The 22,477-nt window shown below is 47.8% G+C and overlaps 1 protein-coding gene across 1 annotated transcript in view; it reads right to left on the minus strand.

Moving 5' to 3' along the window:
• Window positions 1–22,477, minus strand: part of TMC3 (transmembrane channel like 3) — a 55,085-nt gene that overhangs the window by 8,655 nt on the left and 23,953 nt on the right. Inside the window, exons 10-19 of the mRNA XM_047796365.1 lie at window positions 17,405–17,552; window positions 14,882–14,991; window positions 11,717–11,795; window positions 9,879–10,115; window positions 8,722–8,850; window positions 8,358–8,425; window positions 5,890–6,018; window positions 3,096–3,206; window positions 1,425–1,550; window positions 685–763 (exon numbers count right to left, since the gene is read on the minus strand). Coding sequence (XP_047652321.1) covers window positions 685–763; window positions 1,425–1,550; window positions 3,096–3,206; window positions 5,890–6,018; window positions 8,358–8,425; window positions 8,722–8,850; window positions 9,879–10,115; window positions 11,717–11,795; window positions 14,882–14,991; window positions 17,405–17,552 — 1,216 coding nt within the window. The remainder of the gene's footprint in view (window positions 1–684; window positions 764–1,424; window positions 1,551–3,095; window positions 3,207–5,889; window positions 6,019–8,357; window positions 8,426–8,721; window positions 8,851–9,878; window positions 10,116–11,716; window positions 11,796–14,881; window positions 14,992–17,404; window positions 17,553–22,477) is intronic.

Genomic DNA, 22,477 nt, shown 5'->3' on the forward strand with positions numbered 1-22,477 from the left:
GGCTCAGAAGTAACAAACCTGACTGGTAACCACGAGGATGAGGGTTCGATCCCTGGCCTCCATCAGTGGGTTAAGGGTAAAGGTGCTGCTGCAAGCTGCTTTGTAGGCTGCAGATGCGGCTCGGATCTAGCATTGCTGTGGCTGGACTGTGGCACAGGCCTCGGCTGCAGCTCTGATTCGACCCCTAGCCCCAGGAACTTCCATATGCCACAGGTACAGTTGTAAAAACAAAAAATAAAACAAAATAAAAAATTATGAAAAAGATGGGTCTTTGGATCCAAAGAGTGTTTTGGGGCTCAGATGCCCAAGTTGCCATGGGACTGAGGAGGGACCTTCCCTCCCTTCCTGGTCCAGCCGAGCCAGCGGAAGAGCCCTGCACACTGCAGACTTGGTGTGGCCACAAGAGGGGCGCTCAGTGCTCAGGGCGTCAGCAAGTTCTCCTGGAGAGGAGGAAAACATAGCAGCCTCCTTTCTGTTCCTGGCAATTGGGAGCTGCCCCTGGGCATTCTTTGAAATAGCTCTGGGAGATCCTGGGGGAGGGGGAGGGGGAGGGTAGCCTTGCACCCTAGCAGGTGGCCAAGAATCCTACAGCAGTAGGAAAATGGAACCTCACTTGTATTCCCTGGCCAGTGAAACCAGTCAGATGGTTGACTCACACAACAGCAGAGATGACATAATACTTGCATTTTGGATCTGCATTCTGAGCTGGTGATTGCTGAGCTTTAAGGATCTTGCGATGCTCTGAAGGTAATAGATGAGCATGCTAGGGCAGAACAGCACAGGGCGGTGAGTGGCCTTCTCCCGACTTGTCGGCTTCTCCGCGCGGGTTCCCTGCCTGATGAGGGCTATCCACCAGCCCCCCAAGCCCACCCCACCCTGAGGACAGAAGATATAATGAGGTCTCAAGCTGGCAAGCGCTAGGAATGGGCTGTTCTCCTTGTCTTTCTCCCTCTTTTCAAAGCCACCTGCCTTGACCCGGAATTCTGCATGAATGACAGCAAGAAGGAAGGAGCCAAGACGAGAGAGGCATGTTACACTGTGTCAGGCTAGGAGCACTGCACCCATTACTTGCTGTCATTTTTCCTTTAAGGTAAAATAGACACCACTCAGCTGCAATGTAAAATTCCCTTTCGAGATGAAACTTCTGGAAAATAAGATCATGAGGAAAATAAGTCCATTCAACCCCACAATAGTGGCCACAACGATTGTCCAAATAAGTGCTTTTGATGAATCAGTCATGCTGTACCTCCCTGGCCCCAGTGTGACTCAGTGTCCCTGCTTAGATCATCAGACTCTGCAAGGGACTTTTGAACGAGCTCACTGATTTTTATCACTTGTTGGAAAGCGGTGCTTTCTTGTTGGCCCAACAGGCAGAGCCACCCCCACCCCTACCCCCACCCCAAAGCTGGCAGGAAAATACTCACAAAAGAAGCAGCACAGCTGGCAGGATAACCACAGGGCTACTGACATAGCCAACCACAGAGCCAAACCACGCGGGAAAGTCCTTCTCAATCGTCTCTGACACGATGTCGTAAATTTTCTCTTGCCCGCTGTGAGAAAGAAAACCATAATTCCAGATTATATTGTTTTTGGCAGAGGGATCCTGCAAGTCATCTAAAAAAGTAAATAAATAAATAAAATAAATCAAAGGCTGGCTGGCTCAAGTCCAGTCCTCAAAGTCAGTTACAAAGCTAGAGTTGAGCATCTGATGAATGTGAAAGATACATAACATTCTCACTGGAGGAGTCATTTTATTAACATGCAGGTTTGAAGATAAGGGTCAATAATTACATGATGTGTGTGTGTGTATGAATAATGTACATACGGATAGACTCTCAATGTTACATATATGTCATCAAAACTGACTTAAAGCAAATGCTAGGTGGAAGCTGGGTGGACACTTCTCTCTCGATGCAGTCAGATAGTGCAAATCAAAAGTGACATGGATTCAGAGTTCCTGTTGTGGCTCAGAGGGTTAAGAACCTGATATAGAGTCTGCAAAGATGCCGGTTCGATCCCTGGCCTCGCTCAGTGGGTTAAGGATCTGGCATTGCTGCAAGCTACAGTGTAGGTCAAAGAGGCAGCTCAGATCTGGTGTTGCTGTGGCTGTGGCTAGACTGGTAGTTGCAGCTCCCATCTGACCCCTAGCCTGGGAACTTCCATATGCCATAGGTGAGGCTGTTAAAAAAAAAAAGAAGAGGAAAGAAAGGAAGGAAAAAAAAAAGTGATTATCTTTCAATAAAAGTTCTCTTGGAGTTCCATAAAAGTTCAGTAAAAGTTCTCTTGGAGTTCCCGTCGTGGTACAGGAGAAACGAATCTGACTAGGAACCATGAGGTTTTAGGTTCGATCCCTGGCCTCGCCCAGTGGGTTGAGGATCCGGCGTTGCTGTGGCTGTGGCATAGGCCGGCAGCAACAGCTCTGATTAGACCCCTAGCCTGAGAACCTCCACATGCCGTGAGTGCTGCCCTAAAAAGCAAAAAATAAAAAAATAAAAATAAAAATAAAAGCTCTCTGAGTTTCTGAGTTCTGGAAGCGGAAGACTGACCAGGTAGAATTTCGTTTCAGCACTGGGGCAATATCATTTTCCCTTTTGATTTGGAACGGGCTGTATCTTTTAAAGATAATCACAGAGGAGGTCCCATCATGGCTCAGCGGTTAGTGATCCCAAGTAGCATCCATGAGGACTTGGATTTGATCTCTGGCCTTGCTCAGTGGGTTAAGGATCCAGAGCTGCCAGGAGCTGTGGCGTAGGTTTGCAGATGCGGCTCAGATCCCGTGTTGCTGTGGCTCTGGTGGAGGCTGGTGGCTACAGCTCTGATTGGACCGCTAGCCTGGGAACCTCCATATGCCGAGTATGTAGCCCTGAAAAGACAAAAAGACCAAAAAAAAAAAAAAAGATGATCAGAGAGACTATTACACGCCAGGGCAGCCTGCTTAGCAAGGAAAAGGTCTCGGATTCAAAAGATGTGAGGTGGCACATCTTCTCTGTGGCTGCCCTCCCTTGAGCCAGAAAGAAATTCAGTTCCATGCCGGGTCCCAGCCCTAACAGCCATCCTTAGCTCCAGGTAGAGCTGACCAAAGTAAAATAACTTACCTGAAGGGCCCGCAATTTAGAGATGGCTTGTACCGGACAATGGCAAAAATGGTTGGCAGCATGCAGAGGAAGAGCATAAACAAGAGCATTGCTAAGTAGAAGTTGTTGGATCTGCAAAGAAACCGAGGGCCAGGCATTGGGTTCACTCTGTGGCAACTGCCAATGAGGGATATGCCCCCCACCAAAAAAACAACAGCCCCGACTCTGCAAACGGAAGAATCCTCTTCCTATACCTGCCTAGGAAAGGGGCTTTCATCGGGTCACAGGCAGCTTAGCAAACTCAAAAATCACCAAAGGTACTTCGTAGACCACCCAACCCAACCTGTTCATCTGCTAAACATCTGCTGAGCGCCTGTCCTTCTCAAACCAGGACAGAACTCAACCCAGGGCCATCACACAATAAGCTTAATTCATGAAAAAATTTAGAACCTTTGCTTCATCCACCTAGTGGTTCCCTCTCTTGTCCCCAGCCTTGAACTTGTCCCCTCCGTCTGAGGATGGTTTGACTCCTTTGTTATGGTTCTTGACGCTCTTACTTGAATGTCTCTCTCAACCTCTTATGGGCTCTGCTCCTGGCTGCTCAGGGTAAATCGTTTGTCTGATTAAGCCTTGGGCCCTGGGCTCTAAGCTGGTATCTTGGAGATTGGCTGCCCAGACCTCCCCCAAGGGCAACGCAGATCTATTTGGTGTGCGAGGCCCTGTACACAGTTATGGGAAGAGAGTGCGTGATCCGTCACCCTAGACCCTCTCAGCCAACACGCTCTGTCTCTCCCTCTCTAATGAAATAGACTGGACTATAAGAGAATAGAAAACATCAGAGGGGAGTTCCTGTTGTGGCTCAGTGGTTGACGAGTCCGACTAGGAACCATGAGGTTGCAGGTTCAATCCCTGGCCTTGCTCAGTGGGTTAAGGATCCAGTGTTGCCGTGAGTTGTGGTGTAGGTTGCAGACTTGGCTCAGATCCCGAGTTGCTGTGGCTCTGGCGTAGGCCGGTGGCTATAGCTCTGATTGGACCCCTGCATGGAGGACCCCTGGGAACCTCCATATGCCGCAGGTGCGGCCCTAGAAAAGACAAAAAGACAAAAAAAAAAAAAGAAAGAAAGAAAGAAAACATCAGAGCACATAGAATGTAGTAGGTAGGTGAGTGTCTGTGAAATGTCTCTTCGAATGTGTCTGTGAGTTTGTATGTATGTGTGTCCATTTATAAGTATGTGTGTGCATATATATATGCATATATACATATAAATGGATATATACATGCATATATATGTTATATATAAATATATATTTATGAATGGAGTTCCTGTCGTGGTGCAGTGGTTAACGAATCTGACTAGGAACCATGAGGTTGCGGGTTCGATTCCTGCCCTTGCTCAGTGGGTTAACGATCTGGTGTTGCTGTGAGCTGTGGTGTAGGTCACAGACGCGGCTTGGATCCCACGTTGCTGTGGCTCTGGCGTAGGCTGGCAGCTACAGCTCTGATTAGACCCCTAGCCTGGGAAACTCCATCTGCTGCGGGAGTGGACCAAGAAATGGCAAAAATACCAATAAAATAAATAAATAAATAAATAAATATTTATGAATGTATGCATTTGCGTGTCCTGGTCACTGGGTAAAATATAAATAGAGTATTGTGTGGTGTCAAAAAGTTTGAAAGCCACTGACACATACACACCCACATAAATAACTACTATGTCAATTAAAATAAATGCGTTCTAGTCAAGGTGTTCAAAATGTGTTCGGAATTCACCACAATGGCTCAAATGAAAAATGCAGAGAGGAACGAGTGTCGGCAAGGTTGTGGGACAACAGGACCTCTCCTAAGATGCTGGCAGGAGTGGAAAGGGCCCCATCACCTTGGAAAACTAGTCGGCACTGTCTGCTCGAAGCGACCACATGCATGGCCCACGCGGCAGAGTCAGCAAGTGCAGCCCTAGGTAGGTACCGACAGAGGCTCTCGTGAGCAAGTTCAAGGCCACGTTGTTCTGTAAAGCTAACAGCAGGAGGACGGATAAAGAGCCTGGGGTGGGTGTCCTCAATGAGGTGAATCTCACAAGCACGGTATTGAGGGAAGAAGCTGGAAACAAACGAGCTCAGCCTGAGTGCGATTCTATTTAAAGTAAAAAACTGGGGGAAACGAATGATGCCATTAGAAGCTGATAGAGAATGGAGTTCCCATCGTGGCTCAGTGGAAAAGACTCTGACTAGTATCCATCAGGTTGTTCGATCCTTGGCCTCGCTCAGTGGGTGAAGGATCCAGTGTTGCCATAAGCTGTGGTGTAGATGCGGCTTGGATCTGGCATTGCTGTGGCTGTGGTGTAGGCTGGCAGCTACAGCTCCGATTGGACCCCTAGCCTGGGAACCTCCGTATGCCACAGGTGTGGCCCTAAAAAGAAGAAAAAAAAATCAAGTTGGTAGTGACTGGAGCTGCGTACAAGGGGGCTTCGGGGTGTGCTGTTCTTGTTCTGCCTCTCAGTCTAGGGGCTGGCTACAGAGTTGTGTTCAGTTGGTGGATGTTCCTCCAACCAGACATGTGTGGTCCGTGTGTGCATCTAGATGATTACTCAGCATCAGTGAAAAGCTGGAAAAGGTGCGCCATGACCTTAAGGAGAGTCCTGATCCACTCTAAGGGTGGGGCACTGGCAATGGCTTCATGGGGGACATGAAATCAGGGTGGGGGGGCAGACATGATTTTGATAGGCAGAGCGATGGGGAGAGCCCCTGGCTGGAGGTGGCCCTGGATGGGGGCGTGGGGATGATGGGAGCTCTGCGAGGCGGACCTGATGCTCACTGACCTGGAGGCTCGAAAGACTTGCTGGTGGGGCACGTTGCAGGTCAGCACAGCCCAGCTGCGCAGGTACATGAGGCCAATCAGCTTGAGGACGTTGAAGGCAGGAAGGCATGGGGAGAAGAAGGCCCCCATCCTGAAACGTGATGGGAGGCCAGTTAGCATCTGCTCTCCTCTGGTCTATCCTGCTCCTGAGAGCTTGAGATTTGTACCCTGTGCTTAGAGAACTAAAGACACGCCCGGAGATCTGACACCCCCACCCTCCACTTTCTGGATGTAAGACAAGTCACTTCTGCAGAGGACCAGTGGGCTTATTTGCAAAAACATCTTCTTGGGGCAGGAATGCTAAATGTCTCTCTCTTCGTTCTTTTTTCTTTTCTTTTTAGGGCTGTACCCGTGGCACACGGAAGTTCCCAGGCTAGGGGTCGCATTGGAGCTGCAGCTGCTAGCCCGCACCACAGCCAGAGCAAGGCCTGATCTTTATCTCACTGAGGGAGGCCAGGGATTGAACCCACATCCTCATGGATACTAGTTGGATTCTTAACCCACTGAGCCACAATGGGAACTCCTCTCTTTTCAGTCTTAACAAAGACTGGTAGCCTCTTCTGGTACCGAGGCAAGTAATCGATAATAATGGTTTCCAGCAAGCTCTAGATTTTGCTCATCCATGGTGAGGGCTGTGTTGATAAATTATTAACTTCCAGGGTTTTTTTTTTGTTTTTGGTTTTTTTAGGGCCACACCTGTGGCATATGGAGGTTCCCAGGCTATGGTCGAAGTGGAGCTGCAACTCCTGCCTACACCACAGTCATAGCAATACCAGATCTGAGCCAAATCTGCGACCTACACCACCTGCTAAGCAAGGCCAGGGATCAAACCTTCATCCTCATAGATACTTAGTCAGATTTGTTTCTGCTGAGCCACGATGGGAACTCTGGGCTTTCAGGTTTAATCAACATATGTGAAGCAGCTACTTCTGTGAGACCTTGTACTAAGTATCTTCACATATTTTAGCTCATTTAATCTTCTGCCATCATAAAAGGACGGGTAAATACATAAAGTTTGTAAACAGGGAAGGTGGATCTGGGAAAATTAGATGATTTGCTCAAAAGCATGCTGCTAATAAAAGGGTCACCTACATCATCCAGACTGAGATGCTTTTGAGAGTGACAGATCTGGGACAATGGGAGAGATCTGGACCGTCTCAGGGAAAAAGATGCATCGTTATACCAGATGTGCATTCAGTATAATGCTTGTGGAATTTGCATTTAGTAGCAGGAAAGTAAATATAGATATAAGGATATGTTTAACAAGGATGTGTAATAAAAATAAAAGTAAAAATAAAAAATAGAAGAAACTTTTGGTTTTTCACATCAGGTAAAAATATTACTGTCTGTGGAATATTAGGCAAGAGACTTAGCCTCTCTTTCCCTCAGTTTCCTCACATTTAAAATGGGGAACATAGGAGGTCCCATCGTGGCTCAGCGGTAATGAGCCTGACTAGTATCCATGAGGATGCAGGTTTGTTCCCCGGCCTTGCTCAGTGGGTTAAGGATCCGGTGTTGCTGTCAGTTGTGGCGTAGGTCACAGATGTGGCTTGGATCCCTTGGGACTGTGGCTGTGGCATAGGCTGGCAGTTCAGCTCTGATTTGACCCCTGGCCTGGGAACTTCCATATGCCTTGGGTGTGGCCCTAAAAAACAAAACAAACAAACAAAAAGATAAAATGGGGGAAATAATACTAGTTACCCTGGTTACCTCGGAGGGGGGGTTTGTAAGGATTAAACTAGTCATTACAGGTTAAAAAAAAAAGTGCCCAATATCTAGCAAATGTTATGTAAATGTTATATGGTATTTTTACTACTCTATTTGTGAAACTATTTTTCAAAATAGGTGGACTACAAGAATATAGAATTTGAGTAAAGAAATATTACTTTTTTTTTTTTAGTGTGCCCAAGGCATGTGAAAATTCCCAGGCTGGGGGTTGAACCAAAGCCACAGCAGCAACCCGAGCCACATCAGTGACAATGCCAAATCCTTAACCTGTTGTGCTACCAGAGAACTCCAGGAACATTGCTTTATGCTCAACTCTCTCTGTCCTCTCCTGACTCTTATCACTGTTTTTATTATGGTCATGTTCCCACCAGACTGAGTAGGTTAAAATTTAGCCCTGATGAGAAGTAAGCACAGGCAGGAAGCATTTTTTTTTTTGCTTTTTTAGGGCCACACCCACAGCATATGGAGGCTCCCAGGCTAGGGGCCAAATCAGAGCTACAGCTGCTGGCCTACACCACAGCCACAGCCACAGCAACACAGAATCTGAGCCGTATCTGCGACCTACACGACAGCTCAGAGCAATGCCAGATCCTTAACCCACTGAGCGAGGCCAGGGATCGAACCTGCAACCTCATGGTTGCTAGTTGGATTCTTTTCCACTGCACCACAACGGGAACTCCAGGAAAAAGCTTTGATACCTACCAAATCATTCCTTGATTGTAGACTAAATGTAACACATTCTCTGCTATTTTGAATTCCCCATATTCAGGCTACAAGAGAAAATGGGTTTCTGCATCAAACAACATGGTAAAACTTTTTGCATAAACCAGTTCACTGTAGTCACATGTATTGAATTCTTTGCTCACATAGATACACAGAGATCACATCCTATGTGGCCAGCCCAGCCAATAGCAAATGTAAGAAGGCATGAAAACTCTGCTTTGTATACCCTTTCCCTCTTCCCTCATGTGTTCTCTCTCAATCACATCAGTTTCCCAGGCTGGCCATCAGGAAAGGATGGATCTAGCCACATGAATGTCCCCAATGGACGCAGCATCGTACTTACAAACTTGCTTTCCAGGTCCCAACACCAGTAGTCACTTAAGTACCGAACAAAAAGTCCTCGGAAGAAGTCGATGAGCAGAATGCTGGCCACGGTGAAGAGCATGTCAATGATGGAAAGCTTCAGCATCTCCTGAAACACAGGGTGTCCTCGGATGCTGCTGTACCCCGCCCCTCCCACGGTCCACCTGTTCCTTCAGACTCCTCCTTTCTCTGTTCATTCCCATGGCTTGAGCCACTGGGGCCCCCTCCAATGGCGACCTCATTCTTGGCACATAATAGGAGCTCAATAAAACTTTGTGAATTGGAATTTTGATATCTGAGACCAGTATTGCTCAAATTCAGAAAAAATTCTCTGGTTCTGAGCCACAGGAGATGACTCAGGGATGACCCTGGGGTAATACCTGGGGGTTGAAATTCTCTGTGCAAGATTCCATGGCGAAGGGGCAAGGCAGCACAGTTCAGAGCATGGGGTTTGGAGCAGGTGCTTGGGTTTGGGGCTTCATTCTGCTCTCTACTATCTGCATTTTGGGCAATTTACCTAAACTCTGGTGCTTCAGTTTCCACATCTCTGCTTATAAGGACGATCGCAATAAGATAAAATAAGACAGTAAGACCAAACACTGAGAATGGGACCAAGCACACTGTTAATGCTGCCTGAGTCTTTACACTGATGAGATTAGTATTAATTTTGAGCCCTGGACTATCTTAAACCATCACCGAACTTTATTTTCCTTCCTTCCTTCCTTCCTTCCTCCCTTCTTTCTTTCTCTTTCTTTCCTCCCTTCCTTCCTTCTTTCTTGTTTTTTTTTTTTTTGTCTTTTCAGGACCATACCCATGGCATATGGAAGTTCCCAGGCTAGGGGTTGAATCAGAGCTTCAGCCGTCGGCCTATACTGCAGCCACAGCAACTCTTGATCTGAGTAGCGTCTGCGACCTACACCCCAGCTCATGGCAACGCCGGATCCTTAACCCACTGAGTGGGGCCAGGGATCGAACCTGTGTCCTCATGGATCCTAGTTGGGTTTGTTACTGCTGAGCCACGATGGGAACTCCCTATTTTCCCTTTCTATAAAATAGGGCTAATGCCACTTCAGAGAGTTGCTAGAGTTAAGAGATGAAAGGGATGCTGAAGGGCTTTCTAAGGGGAAAGGGAGTCACCTGCCCAACGTATGTCTCCCAGCACTGGTCCTGTGGACTCTGGGTAGAGACAGCCGTCTTGTTGGCCTCTGGCAGAGGCGAGGGGTAAGTTGGAACACTGGCCTCTCCTGGGGCCCACGTGCTGTTTCTCCTGAGCCCTATCCTAGGCCCAGGCGTGGACCATTTCTCTTCAGGGGCTGCCCTGGTGGCAAAGAAGATGGTAGGATCTATCCTCGTGCTATTCAAGGGAGCAGCTTCCTGCAGCGAGGGAAGGAAGAAAAAAACTTGTCAATGCATTTGTAAATAAGAAGCTATCATGAACAGCAAGGATATGATTGCATTGAGTGGGGATAGTCTCTCTCTCTCTCTTTTTCCTGTTTCTCTGTTTCTCTCACTCTCTTTCTATCTCTAGCTTGGTTAATAGCCATTTGACCAGAGTTGGGCCCAGTAATGAACAGGAATTTGCAATGTGGAGTATTTATTGGTGCCTCGTAAGTGTCAGAGCCTGTCCTAGGTGAAAGCATGTTATATTTCTCATCCTCCCAAGAGGGTCAGGTAAGAATGAGTCTGCGTTGCACAGGAGTGACTGAAGCTCAGCTATTGAAGCTGAACCACCAAGGTCACGTTGCTAGTAAGTGGCAGCTAAGGAGCCAGTCTACGCCACGTCAAAGCCTGGAAGCAGAATGATTCCTCCCCGTGGCCTCTTCTGTCTTATAAGCTGTAGAAGTTGAGGCTAGTATGCTGTGGCTTGGGTAAACCACCCAAAGAACCTCCTCATCCCTGCCTTCCTTTCCCTTGCCTTGTGGGGTAGCTTTAAAGTGACCTCTAAATCCACCCTGGGCTGGGAGTGGATCTCCCTGTAGGGTGGGGATGGTGGGGCCTATGCTGAACTGTTCTCCATGCGAAATTTATTTTCTCCTGATTTTCTAAGTGAGTATCATGGTCTGCTGCTCTCCTGGGATCATTTTTTTTTCTTTTTCTTTTTGTCTTTTTAGGGCTGCCCTTGCAGCATATGGAGGTTCCTAGGCTAGTGGTTGAATTGGAGCTCTAGCTTCTGGCCGACACCAGAGCCACAGCAATGCAGAATCCGAGCCGCGTCTGCGAACTACACCACAAGCTCAGGGCAATGCCGGATCCTTAATCCACTGAGTGAGGCCAGGGATCAAATCTGTGTCCTCATGGATGCTAGTCAGATTTGTTTCCGCTGAGCCACAACGGGAACTCCCCTCTCCTGGGATCATTTCCAACAGCTGTCGATAGACTTTCCTGATGGAATTCAAGGAAAGAGGGTCAGGAGACCCAGGTGCTCATTCCAGCACTGTCACTGACTGGCCATAAATCCTGGCCTCAGTTTCTTTATCTTAGAAATGGGACTAATTTTCCTAACTTTATGCTGAGAAGACCACAACTGAATTAAGTTTCGAACAAGTTGAACAGTGTGCAAGCACAAGCAATGATGTTCACAACACTGATGATCACTCGTGTGTGTGTGTGTGTGTGTGCATGTTATATGTATGTGCGTATATATGTAGCTGTGTGTATATGCAGGTATATGTGTGTATAGCGGGTATGTGTACATAAGTGTACACGTGTGCATGTGTGTATATGTGCGTACATGTGTGTATATGTATGCATGCCTCTATGTGTGTATGTGTCTGTATGTGTATATATGTATGTGTGTATATGCAGGTGTATGTGTGTACACGCGTGTATATAATGTGATATATGTGTGTATGTATGTGCATACATGTGTGTATATTTGTGTATATGTGTATATATGTGTGTATGTATGTATATCTGTGTGTGTGTGTGTGTATGTGTGTGTGTCTGGTTGGCTGGGACCAGGACAGAGCACTCACCTCAATGCTCATGCTGTTCACTTTGTCCAGGAGGGCGATGATCAGACTGTAGAGGTTCCCCAGATACAGCACAAGGACCCTGAAAGCCACAAACTCACCTTCAGTGACCACCACACAACATCCATGGTTTGTCTCTAGACAGCCCACAATTTAGGAGGGACTACCATGGTCAGACTAAGACAGTGGTTGGCTGCCAGGCTTGGTTTCCTTCAAAATCAGATCATGGGCATTTAAAAATATAGAATCCCGGGAATCCACCGTGTTTCAGAAGGTCTGGATGGTGTCTGGGGACCTTTTGTCATCCTAGCAGATTCCCGTGTAGCCCAGCTCTGGATCCGCGTTTTAAAACTTCTAGTACAGCAGAAAGTGTGTGAGCTTAGAGAGCGGGGCCCTGAAGTGCAGTGTGAATTATACGGGTCCTTGTGTCCTACCTTCTGCTTTATAAAGTGATTTTCCAGGCTTTATTTCGTTAGATACTCACACCTCTGTGAGGTTCACATCAACCTAACCCCACTCAAGAGGTGAGCACATTGAGGCAGGCCATGCGACCTGCTCAGGTCACACAGTTCAAAAGAGGCAGGAAGCAATTTCCAGATCTTGGTGGTCTGGTTCCAAAATATAGGCTGAACCCTTCAGACAGGCACTGAGGGGCCAGAGAGGTGAGAGACTGTGGGCACAGCCACACCTCCTCCCAGGTGGGCCCTTGTGAGCTGGTGGCATCTGCTGGAAGCAGCCTCCATCAGCCCGTGATGGAAGACGTGGTACCAGTTTCCCTGGAGTTGGAAGGTTTGGGAAAACATATTGTGGCGTTTCCCAGGCAGCAGCCTTGGGTCTTATCAGAAACCTGTCTGGGAAAATGAGTTGAGGAAAGAAAAGGGCAGGTTTACAAATCCCTCCCAGGACAGTGGTTGGCCCTTTGAGAGTCTTGGAGGCAGTGCCAATTGGTGAAAAAGAGAAATGGTGAGGTGAGGAAAAGACTCTAGATTGGAACTTTGAGTTGCCCATCCCCACAGTCCTCCTCCATCTCAGGCGTAGAGTTGACCACCTGTGAAGGGCTCCCCTTGGGCCTTGGGCTGGGACTTTTCTATCTCTGTGTTCACCTAACACAGGGCAGGACCCCTCAGAGTCAAGTGGGCAGGCGCTGGCTGAGGGAGGCACTGAGTCAGCGGAGCCTCCCGCCATCTTGGTATCCTACCCCTCTGGCTCCCACTGGGCTGCGAACACAAGGTACCTCAGTCTGCGGGGGAGTTAATGGAACCAAAATATTATGTCTTACTTTTATTTCTAGAATTAACTCCAATTCATCAGGGGGACATCTCTGGATACCTCTGTTTCCCTAGTTTTGAACCCAAGAATAACAAGGCCACTCTATAGCAACAGGACTGTGTTCAACCCAATGCAATCATAGAATTGATTTCCCCTCAATGCCTGCTTGTGAGGGGGTTTCGAGGAAGGTATTTCCATCTCTGAGGTCAACAGAAGCGCCAAGCCGCGCACAGAGGCCAGGGTTTGAGCCCAGAAGCTAGGAAGCTCCTCCAGAGCTACCCCGGGTGAGGGGCTCCCGCACACCTCTGGATCTTTTGTGTCATGTTTTTCTACCTTTGAAATGACTCTTGGACGCCAGGAGGTGGCAAGCCACGACCTTCCAACCAAATCCTACCCTCACCTATTTTTTGCGAACAGAATTGCAAGGAACACGACCACGGCCTTCGGGTCATGTAACATCCATGGCTGCTTTTCCTGCTACAGCCTGAGTTGAGCCTATGCTACAGAGCTGTATGACTCACACAACTAAAAATATTTACTGGAGTTCCCATCATGGCTCAGTGGTTAACGAACCCAACTAAGAACCATGAGGTTGAGGGTTCGATCCCTGGCCTTGCTCAGTGGGTTAAGGATCTGGCGTTGCCGTGAGCTGTGGTGTAGGCCAGCAGCTACAGCTCCGATTAGACCCCTAGCCTGGGAACCTCCATATGCCGCGGGAGCGGCCCTAGAAGAGGCAAAAAGACAAAAGACAAAAAAAAAAATTACCGTTTGGTCCTTGATGGAACAAAAATTGGCCGACTCCTGAAGGAGAGCCCATTCTTTGCAAAGTGGTCTGTGGGAAATTCATTCTATAGAATGTGATCAAGTGTTATAAGAAGAAATGCAATCAGGACAAGTAGACCCAGGAGGGGTGGGAGGGCTCTGCCTGGGCCTCCGTTTGCTGCAGTCACCCTAACAGTAACTCCCCAAAAGCTGCTGCTTTACTGATAGAGGAAGAGACCGCACCTAAGTGGAGATGGAGATTTCTCAGGAAGACGGAGATGAAGCCAGAGTTAGAGATGCAATGTGTTGTCATGGGAACGGCCCCTTTGCACCCCCCACCGCCCGCCCCACCCCGAGACCTGTCCTGTTGTGACTTATGGCTGCATTTGCCACCTGCTGTCACACCCACTGACCACCCCTGCACAGCCCAGATGCTCCCCAACTTCTCCACAGGAACCTCTTTGAGTCTACGCTTTGGGGAATTCTCAGCAAGGCATTATGTTTGTCTCATATCTGGAAAGACTGTATGGATCTCTCACTCCTCAGGGTCAATCCACTGAGGGAATCAACATCTGGAAAACGGCATAATTTTCATCATTTTCTGGGCTTTCTTTCTTTTATTTCTTCTTTTTTGGCTGCCCCAAGGCACATGGAGTTCCCGGGCCAGGGATTATATCTGCGCCCCAGCTGCGACCCATGCCACAGGTGCAGCAACGCCAGATCCTTTAACCCACTGTGCCGGCCAGGGATCAAGCACGCATCCTGGGGATTCAGAGATGCCCCTAATGCGGTTGCACTACAGCGGGAACTCCTTGGCTCTCCTTCTCTCGTATGTGCTAATTCTGCCCGTTTCGCTCTCTTCCCCTCCCCCTCTTCCTCCTGTTGTTCTTGTCACCACCTTTTCTTCCAGTTCCTCTGTCCTGTCCACCTGGTCCTCCTCTCCGGCCTCCTCCTCTCTCTCTGCCTCCTCTTCCTCCCTCTTCCCGCCCTCCTCTCCCGTGGTCTTGAGATACAGTCATTGGGGAAACCTGCGCTAGGTGTGGGGGGCAAGCCCTGGCTCTCGAGGGACTGCGTTGCCACCATGGGTGGTCAGGTGGGTGACACACTGTGGGGCAGTTCCCAGCAGGGCGGTGGTACCTTGCTAGCTGGAAGCGCAGTGTGGTCCGTGGGTGGTACATCTCCAAGGCGGCGATGAGGTCAAAGGCTGATGGTGCCAACATGGTGACGAGGGAGACCACCACGCTCACCTACCAAGAGAGCACGTGCCAGACTGAGCTCCTCAGGGTCCCACATCCCAGCCTCCCTCCCCTCACCGTTTTGGTCTCTTAGTCTGCTATATATATATTTTTTTGGGGGGGCATGCCTGTGGCATATGGAAGTTCCCAGGTCAGGGATCAAATCCAAGCCACTGTATTACAATGCCAGATCCTTAACCTACTGAGCCACAGGGGTACTCCTCTTAGCCTGCTACTAGTCAGAGGTTATTCGGAGGGTCAGACAGTACTTTTTTCTTTTTATTTTTTTTGTCTTTTTAGGGCCGCACCGGTGGCATATGGAGGTTCCCAGGCTAGGGGTCCAGCCAGAGCTGTAGCTGCCGGTCTACGCCAGAGCCACAGCAACTCAGGATCTGAGCCTCGTCTGTGACCTACACCACAGCTCATGGCAATGCTGGATACTTAACCCACTGATCCAGGCCAGGGATCGAACCCACAACCTCATGGATACTAGCTAGGTTTGTTAACACTGAGCCATGATGGGGATTCCTGGGTCGGGCGGTTCTTACATGGAAACCCTCCCCCAAATCTCTGCTAATTAGCTGTTTTCAAAAGGCCACTTTGTCATGGGTGTATTCCTTCTAGGCACGCTCCTTAATCTGAAGACAGTCACATGCCATTCAGCATTTGCTGACATTTCTGCCACCTTCTCCAATTACCATATCATCCTATTTATTCTTCCCTTACCTTGGATGAGGAAGGAAATAACTACAGCTATTAAGAATAGAAAAGGGGAGGGGGAGAAAAAAAGGAGTTCCCGCTGTGGCACAATGGGATCTGGGGTATCTTGGGAGTGCTGGGATGCAGGTTTGATCCATGGTCTGGCACTAAGGATCTGGCATTGCCACAGCTTTGGCTTAGGTCACAACTGCAGCTTGGATCTGATCCTTGACCAGGAAACTCTATATGCCGAGGGTAGGCAGAAAAAGAAAACAAAAAAAAGAATAGAAGAGGGGGAGCTCCCTGGTGGCCTACTGGGCTAAGGATCCTTCAGTGTCATGGCTGAGTCACTGCTTCACTGCTGTGGCTCAGGTCATGGCTGTGGTACAGGTTCAATCCCTGGCTTGGGAACTTTCATATGCTGTGGGTGAGACCAAAAAAAGAATAGAAAAGGGAAGGCTGAGAGGTAATTTAATATTCTTTCTGCTCATGGAAGATTAATTATCTAGAGAATTACGCCTGGCTCTTATTTCTCTGTACTTAAGGCAAATGAAAGAGGAGGTTTAGCTGGTACCTGAGAGGTGCGAGGAGAGTAAGAAATAATTTCTAACTATATCTTTTAAAAATTTATCTATTTACACACAAGCACACATTTACATGATGCACTTAACTGACATAAAATAGAAAGGGGTATAGGAAAATATTACCCAATACAGTCTCAGATTTTGAAAAATTATTATACAGTGAGGATAAATTGGTAAGTATCATATTACCTGCACCCTTTGTTTCTTAAGTCCCAAGGAGGAGGAGTTCCCGTTGTGACTCAGCAGTCATGAACCCAACTAGTATCCATGAGGACACAGGTTTGATCCCTGGCCTTGCTCAGTGGGTTAAGGATCCAGCGTTGCTGTGAGCTGTGGCGTAGGTCACAGACATGGCTCAGATCCTGTGTTGCTGTGGCTCTGGCCTAGGCTGGGGGCTGCAGCTCCTATTGGATTCCTGAGAACTTCCATATGTGGCCGGTGTGGCCCTAAACAGTCAATAAATAAATAAATAAATCCCAAGGATGATAATCCTTTTCACATAAGTGGTCTGAGAGGTGGCACTTGTGCCATTTCTTGCGTTCCCATCTCCACAGGTAAACTGAACCAAGCTCTCAGGACAACAGTCATAATAAATATTAAGAATTAGAAAAGTATTCATACCCTTTGTCTTGGGTCTTGGTAATTTTCTATGCATGAAAAGAGTCACATAAATGGAGTGGGAAACGATCTTCCGAAAAACAAGCCATTGGTGTGGGGCTGGTTCGGGAAGCATTATTTGTGCTTTGAAAATACGAAAACCACGTCAAGGTCCAATAATGGCCACAGGGTCTGCTTTGACACATGCAATGGAGTACAACGCAGTCGTGAATGCAAGTCTAGGTGAAGTCAGTTTTGGGACGTGTGTATATGAAGAAACACCAAGTGAGAGAAGCAGAACCCAAGTTAGCCAAATAGAAGGTAAAGAAGATGCAAATGCTTGAAGACGTTTTGCATAGAAATCTTTCCTCATCAAGACCAGTGACATCATTGAGCCAAGCCTGGGTATTTCTACTCTAGCTCCAGGCCCTTGTAGGACCGTGCTCAAGAGCAAGAGGATTACCATGTTCCCGTGGAGATGTTTCCAGGTAACCCACTTAGGAAATCCCGAGGAAAGAGAGGGTTGGCTACTGTTGTGTGGGTACCTCGTTCTTTTCCCAGAGTGTCAGCTCCTTCTTGGACTGCTCCAGCTTCTGAGACCGGTCCACCACAAAGTAGATGAGATAGATGCTCCCGGCCAGCGAGAGAAGCACCAGGATGTTGGCAATGACCCTGAGGCAGATGGTCACTGCCCTGTGGGGAGAGGCAGGTGTGAGGATGGTACAGCGGGCTCTGCACAGGGCACCCGACGCACAGACAATGCTCGCTCAGAATGTGAAGACACTTCCTGCCAAGGAGATTCTCTGCCCTGAAGGATCAGTGCTCTTCTGCCTGCCCCCACCCCAAGTTCCTCATTTCCTAAGAGATCAGCAATGAGTAATAAATCAATGCTCAAGTCCCAGAATTCAGAGCCAGTCGTGCCTGTTAATGCTTGCAGATGACATCCGGTCCGGTGCTGGTAAGACTGCGAAGTGACCCTTTGTTTATAATCTTAGAAGCAAACAACCGATTCAGGCCAGAAATGGAAAGCCCTTAACATTTTAAAAATAAATGCCTCTGGCAAGCAGGTGGAGCTGATAGGTGCCAAGACAAAAGCATTGTCCTAAATGTTTTCGTCTACTTTTGTCCTATTATAAATATTGACATTGAAGGAAGCCATATGGCACAGTATAAAGAACTCCTACTTGAGGAGTTCCCATTGTGGCGCAGTGGTTAACGAATCCAACTGGGAACCATGAGGTTGTGGGTTTGGTCCCTGCCCTTGCTCAGCGGGTTAACGATCCGGCGTTGCCGTGAGCCATGGTGTAGGTTGCAGACGCGGCTCGGATCCCATGTTGCTGTGGCTCTGGTGTAGGCCGGCGGCTACAGCTCTGATTCGACCCCTAGCCTGGGAACCTCCATATGCCATGGGAGCAGCCCAAGAAATGGCAAAAAGACAGAAAAAAAAAAAGCTCCTACTTGGGTTCAAATTCAGACTCCTCTGCTTTCTAGCTGTGTGTCCTCAGGCAAGTTACTCGTCTCTCTGAACCTTGGTCTTTGCACCTACAGGGTGTGGGTAACAACAGTGCCTGCCTCTGGGTGTGGTGAGGCCTGAAGAGCTATCATGTGCCAAGCATCCTGCATTTGCGAGACCCTCAATAAATACATGCTGGTGGCATCCTGCACAGCCTGTCTGGCAGCCGGGGCTGGAGAAGGAGGTGTGGCCAGGAGGATTTGAGAGGCACAGGAGAGGTGTACCACCCCCTGCCCAAAGGGCATTTCTACCTTCTGGATGACCCCAGGTAGGTCCCAATATCTCCTTTTGCAGGCATCTTGGCCCTTCCTCTGTCCCATGAGGGAATTCACCCTTAGATAAAATGATAAATGTCACCTTGTCGTCCAATGGAGGAGAGATTTGATCAGAACTGTAGAGCATCAGAGATGGAAGATGTGAGACAGAGGTCCATGAATACCAGCTTAGGGCTTCTTCACTTCCTCCTGTCCCCAGGCCATACTGTCATCATTTGTAGGGTCCCACTACCCACATGGTCCCCCAAGGCAGGGCTTGTATTAACGGGCCCCCTCTTTCCACACTGTTGGTCCTCCTGGGGATTACACTGGAAAATGCATGCAATGGGCTCTGGGGAGCAGCCAATCAGTTTTCCCCTTTCTCCACCGTCTTCCTTCCACCTCCTGTTATAATATCAGGGACATTATCCCAGAACGCCTATTACACATTTATTTTCCTCGAGGTGGTTTTTTTTTTTTTTTTTTTTTCCCATGTTATGGCCACACCTTTGGCACATGGAAGTTCCTGAGCCAGGGATTGAATCCAAGCCACAACTGCGAGCTACCGTGGCAATGCCAGATCCTTTAACCCACTGTGTCAGGCCAGGGATGGAAAATCTTTGCCTCCGCAATGACGGAAGCCACTGCAGTTGGATTCTTTTTTTTTTTTTGCTTGTTTGTTTTTGCCATTTCTTGGGCTACTCTTGCGGCATATGGAGGTTCCCAGGCTAGGGGTCAAATCGGAGCTGTAGCCACCGGCCTACGCCAGAGCCACGTGGGATCCGAGCTGCGTCTGCAACCTACACCACAGCTCATGGCAACGCTGGATCGTTAACCCGCTGAGCGAGGCCAGGGACCGAACCCACAACCTCATGGTTCCTAGTCAGATTCGTTAACCACTGCGCCACGACGGGAACTCCTGCAGTTGGATTCTTAACCCACTGCGCCACAGCGGGAACGCCTATTTTCCTTGAGTTTTGACAGAATCAGGAAGATTCAGGATTTGTTTGTGGCAGAGAGCTGAGAAATAGGTTTCCTGATGACCTGTTTGCTTGTAACAATAAATCACTGAATGAGGTGTTTTTGAACTGGAAAGCATTTAAGACAGCCGGAGCTTTCAAATTTGAGGGGACATAAAAACCATCTGAGTTTTGCTTTGCAAGACTGGCCAAGAACCTGGGTCACTGTGTCTCACTCCCAGAGATATTAATTCAGTCCGTCAGGGTGGACTTCAGAGGGGTCTGCATTTGTAGTGATCGTAGGTGATTCTGATGTGGGTGGGTGCTCTATGTCCCCAGAGAGGCAGGGATGGAGTTCCATTCTTTTATTTCATAGACGAGGAAGTGGAGGCCTGGAGACAGCGTAGAAACTAATAAGGGAGTTCCCATCATGGCTCAGTGGTTAACGAACCTGACTAGCATCCATGAGGACACAGGTTCGATCCCTGGCATTGCTCAGTGGGTTAAGGATCCAGTGTTGCCATGAGCTGTGGTGTAGGTCGCAGACGAGTCTCAGATCCTGCATTGCTGTGGCTGTAGTGTAGGTCGGCGGCTACATTTCCGATTTGACCCCTAGCCTGGGAACCTCCATATGCTGTGGGTGCAGCCCTAAAAAGAAAAAAAAAAAGACAACAACAAAAAAAGAAATTAATGAGACAGGGAGGGTGAGAGCCATCTCACTATGGAGCGTTGTGCTTCCTCCCAGGGGATGAGGGTTTCTTTAAACCCCCAACCCTCCAGTTCCTCTGGACAGGCTTTCTGCATTGTAGGAACTAATCATGGGGCCCAAAGAACCAGGAAGGGTATCAGATGAGCAGAAGTGTGGGGTCCAGAGGCCAGCTCACTGCTCCCTCCTGGAGATGGCCCTTCCTGCTGTCGGTTCTCTGGCTAAAGGGCCTCACCCTCATCAAGGAAGCCCTCCAAACCTTGAGAAGAACTTCAACCCTGAGAAGTCACCTTAGAAACTTTGTCAACAAGAACTGAAGACTCTTTGGGTCTTAAAACTTCAGAGATACATTGCGAAATAAAACTAGTCTTTGCTTGATATAGCAAACTAGAGACTGGTATTAAAAGTGCCTTTTATGGAGTTCCTGTCATGGCGCAGTGGTTAACGAATCCGACTAGGAATCATGAGGTTGCGGGTTTGGTCCCTGCCCTTGCTCAGTGGGTTAATGATCCGGTGTTGCCGTGAGCTGTGGTGTAGGTCACAGACACGGCTCGGATCCCGCGTTGCTGTGGCTCTGGCGTAGGCTGGCAGCTACAGCTCTGATTAGACCCCTAGCCTGGGAACCTCCATATGCTGCGAGAGCGGCCCAAGAGATGGCAAAAAGACAAAAAAAAAAAAAAGTGCCTTTTATGATCTAAGTTAAATAATAGGATGCTGGTCAGCCTCAGCCCTCTCACCCTATTGCCAGATCCGTGGAAGGAAGAACAACTCCTAAATACTGCTATTATGGGGTTCCAGAGTTCCTGTTGTGGTTCAGTGGGTTAAGAACCTGACATAGTGTTCATGAGGTTGTGGGTTCCATCCCTGGCCTTGCTCAGGGGGTTAAGGATCTGGTGTTGCCACAAGCTGTGGCATAAGGCTGCAGTTGTGGCTTGGATCCTGTGTGGCTGTGGCTGTGGTGTAGGCCAGCGGCTGCAGCTCTGATCCAGCTCCTAGCCTGGAAACTTCCATGTGCCACAGGTGCAGCTGTAAAAAGAAAAAGAAAAAAAAAAGAAAAATTATGGGGTTCCCCACTCCCAAAGACATTCTATGATACCACCATCATCCTAATTCCAAAACCAGACAAAGATACCACCAAAAAAGAAAACTATAGGCCAATATCTTTGATGAATATAGACACACAAATTCTCAACAAAATTTTAGCCATCTGAATCCAACAACATGTAAAAAAGATCATACACCATGACCAGGTGGGATTCATCCCAGGTGCACAAGGATGCTTCAACACATGCAAATCAATCAATGTCATACACCACATTAACAAAAGAAAAGTCAAAAACCACATGATCATCTCAATAGATGCAGAAAAAACATTTGACAAAGTCCAACATCCATTCATGATCAAAACTCCTACCAAAGTGGGTATAGAGGGAACATACCTTAACATAATCAAAGCCATTAATGACAAACCCACAGCAAGTATAATACTCAATGGATAAAAGCTGAAAGCCTTTCCACTAAAATCTGGAATAAGACAAGGATGTCCCCTCTCACCGCTGTTATTCAACATAGTATTGGAAGTCCTAGCCACAGCAATCAGACCAACAAAAGAAATAAAAGGCATCCAAATAGGATGAGAAGAGGGAAGAGGTAAAACTGTCACTGTATGCAGATGACAAAATACTACATACAGAAACCCTAAGGACTCAACCCAAAAACTACTTGAACTGATCAACAAATTCAGCAAAGTAGCAGGATGTAAGATTAACATTCAGAAATCAGTCACATTTCTGTATACCAACAATGAAATATTAGAAAAGGAATACAAAAATACAATACCTTTTAAAATTGCACCACAAAAGATTAAATACCTGGGAATACATCTGACCAAGGAGGTAAAGGTCTTACATGCTGAGAACTATAAAACATTAATCAAGGAAATTAAAGAAGATGTCAAGAAATGGAAAGATATTCCATGCTCCTGGGTTGGAAAAATCAATATTATAAAAATGGCTATACTACCCAAAGCAATCTAAAGATTCAGTGCAACCCCTGTCAAATTACCAATGACATTTTTCACAGAACTAGAACAACCCCAAAATTTATATGGAACAACAAAAAACCCAGAATTCTGAAACATTTTGAAGAACAAAAGCCAAGCAGGAGGCATAACTCTTCCAGACTTC

The sequence above is a fragment of the Phacochoerus africanus genome, chromosome 9 (genome assembly GCF_016906955.1).
Source record: "Phacochoerus africanus isolate WHEZ1 chromosome 9, ROS_Pafr_v1, whole genome shotgun sequence".
Taxonomy (NCBI): Eukaryota; Metazoa; Chordata; class Mammalia; order Artiodactyla; family Suidae; genus Phacochoerus; species Phacochoerus africanus.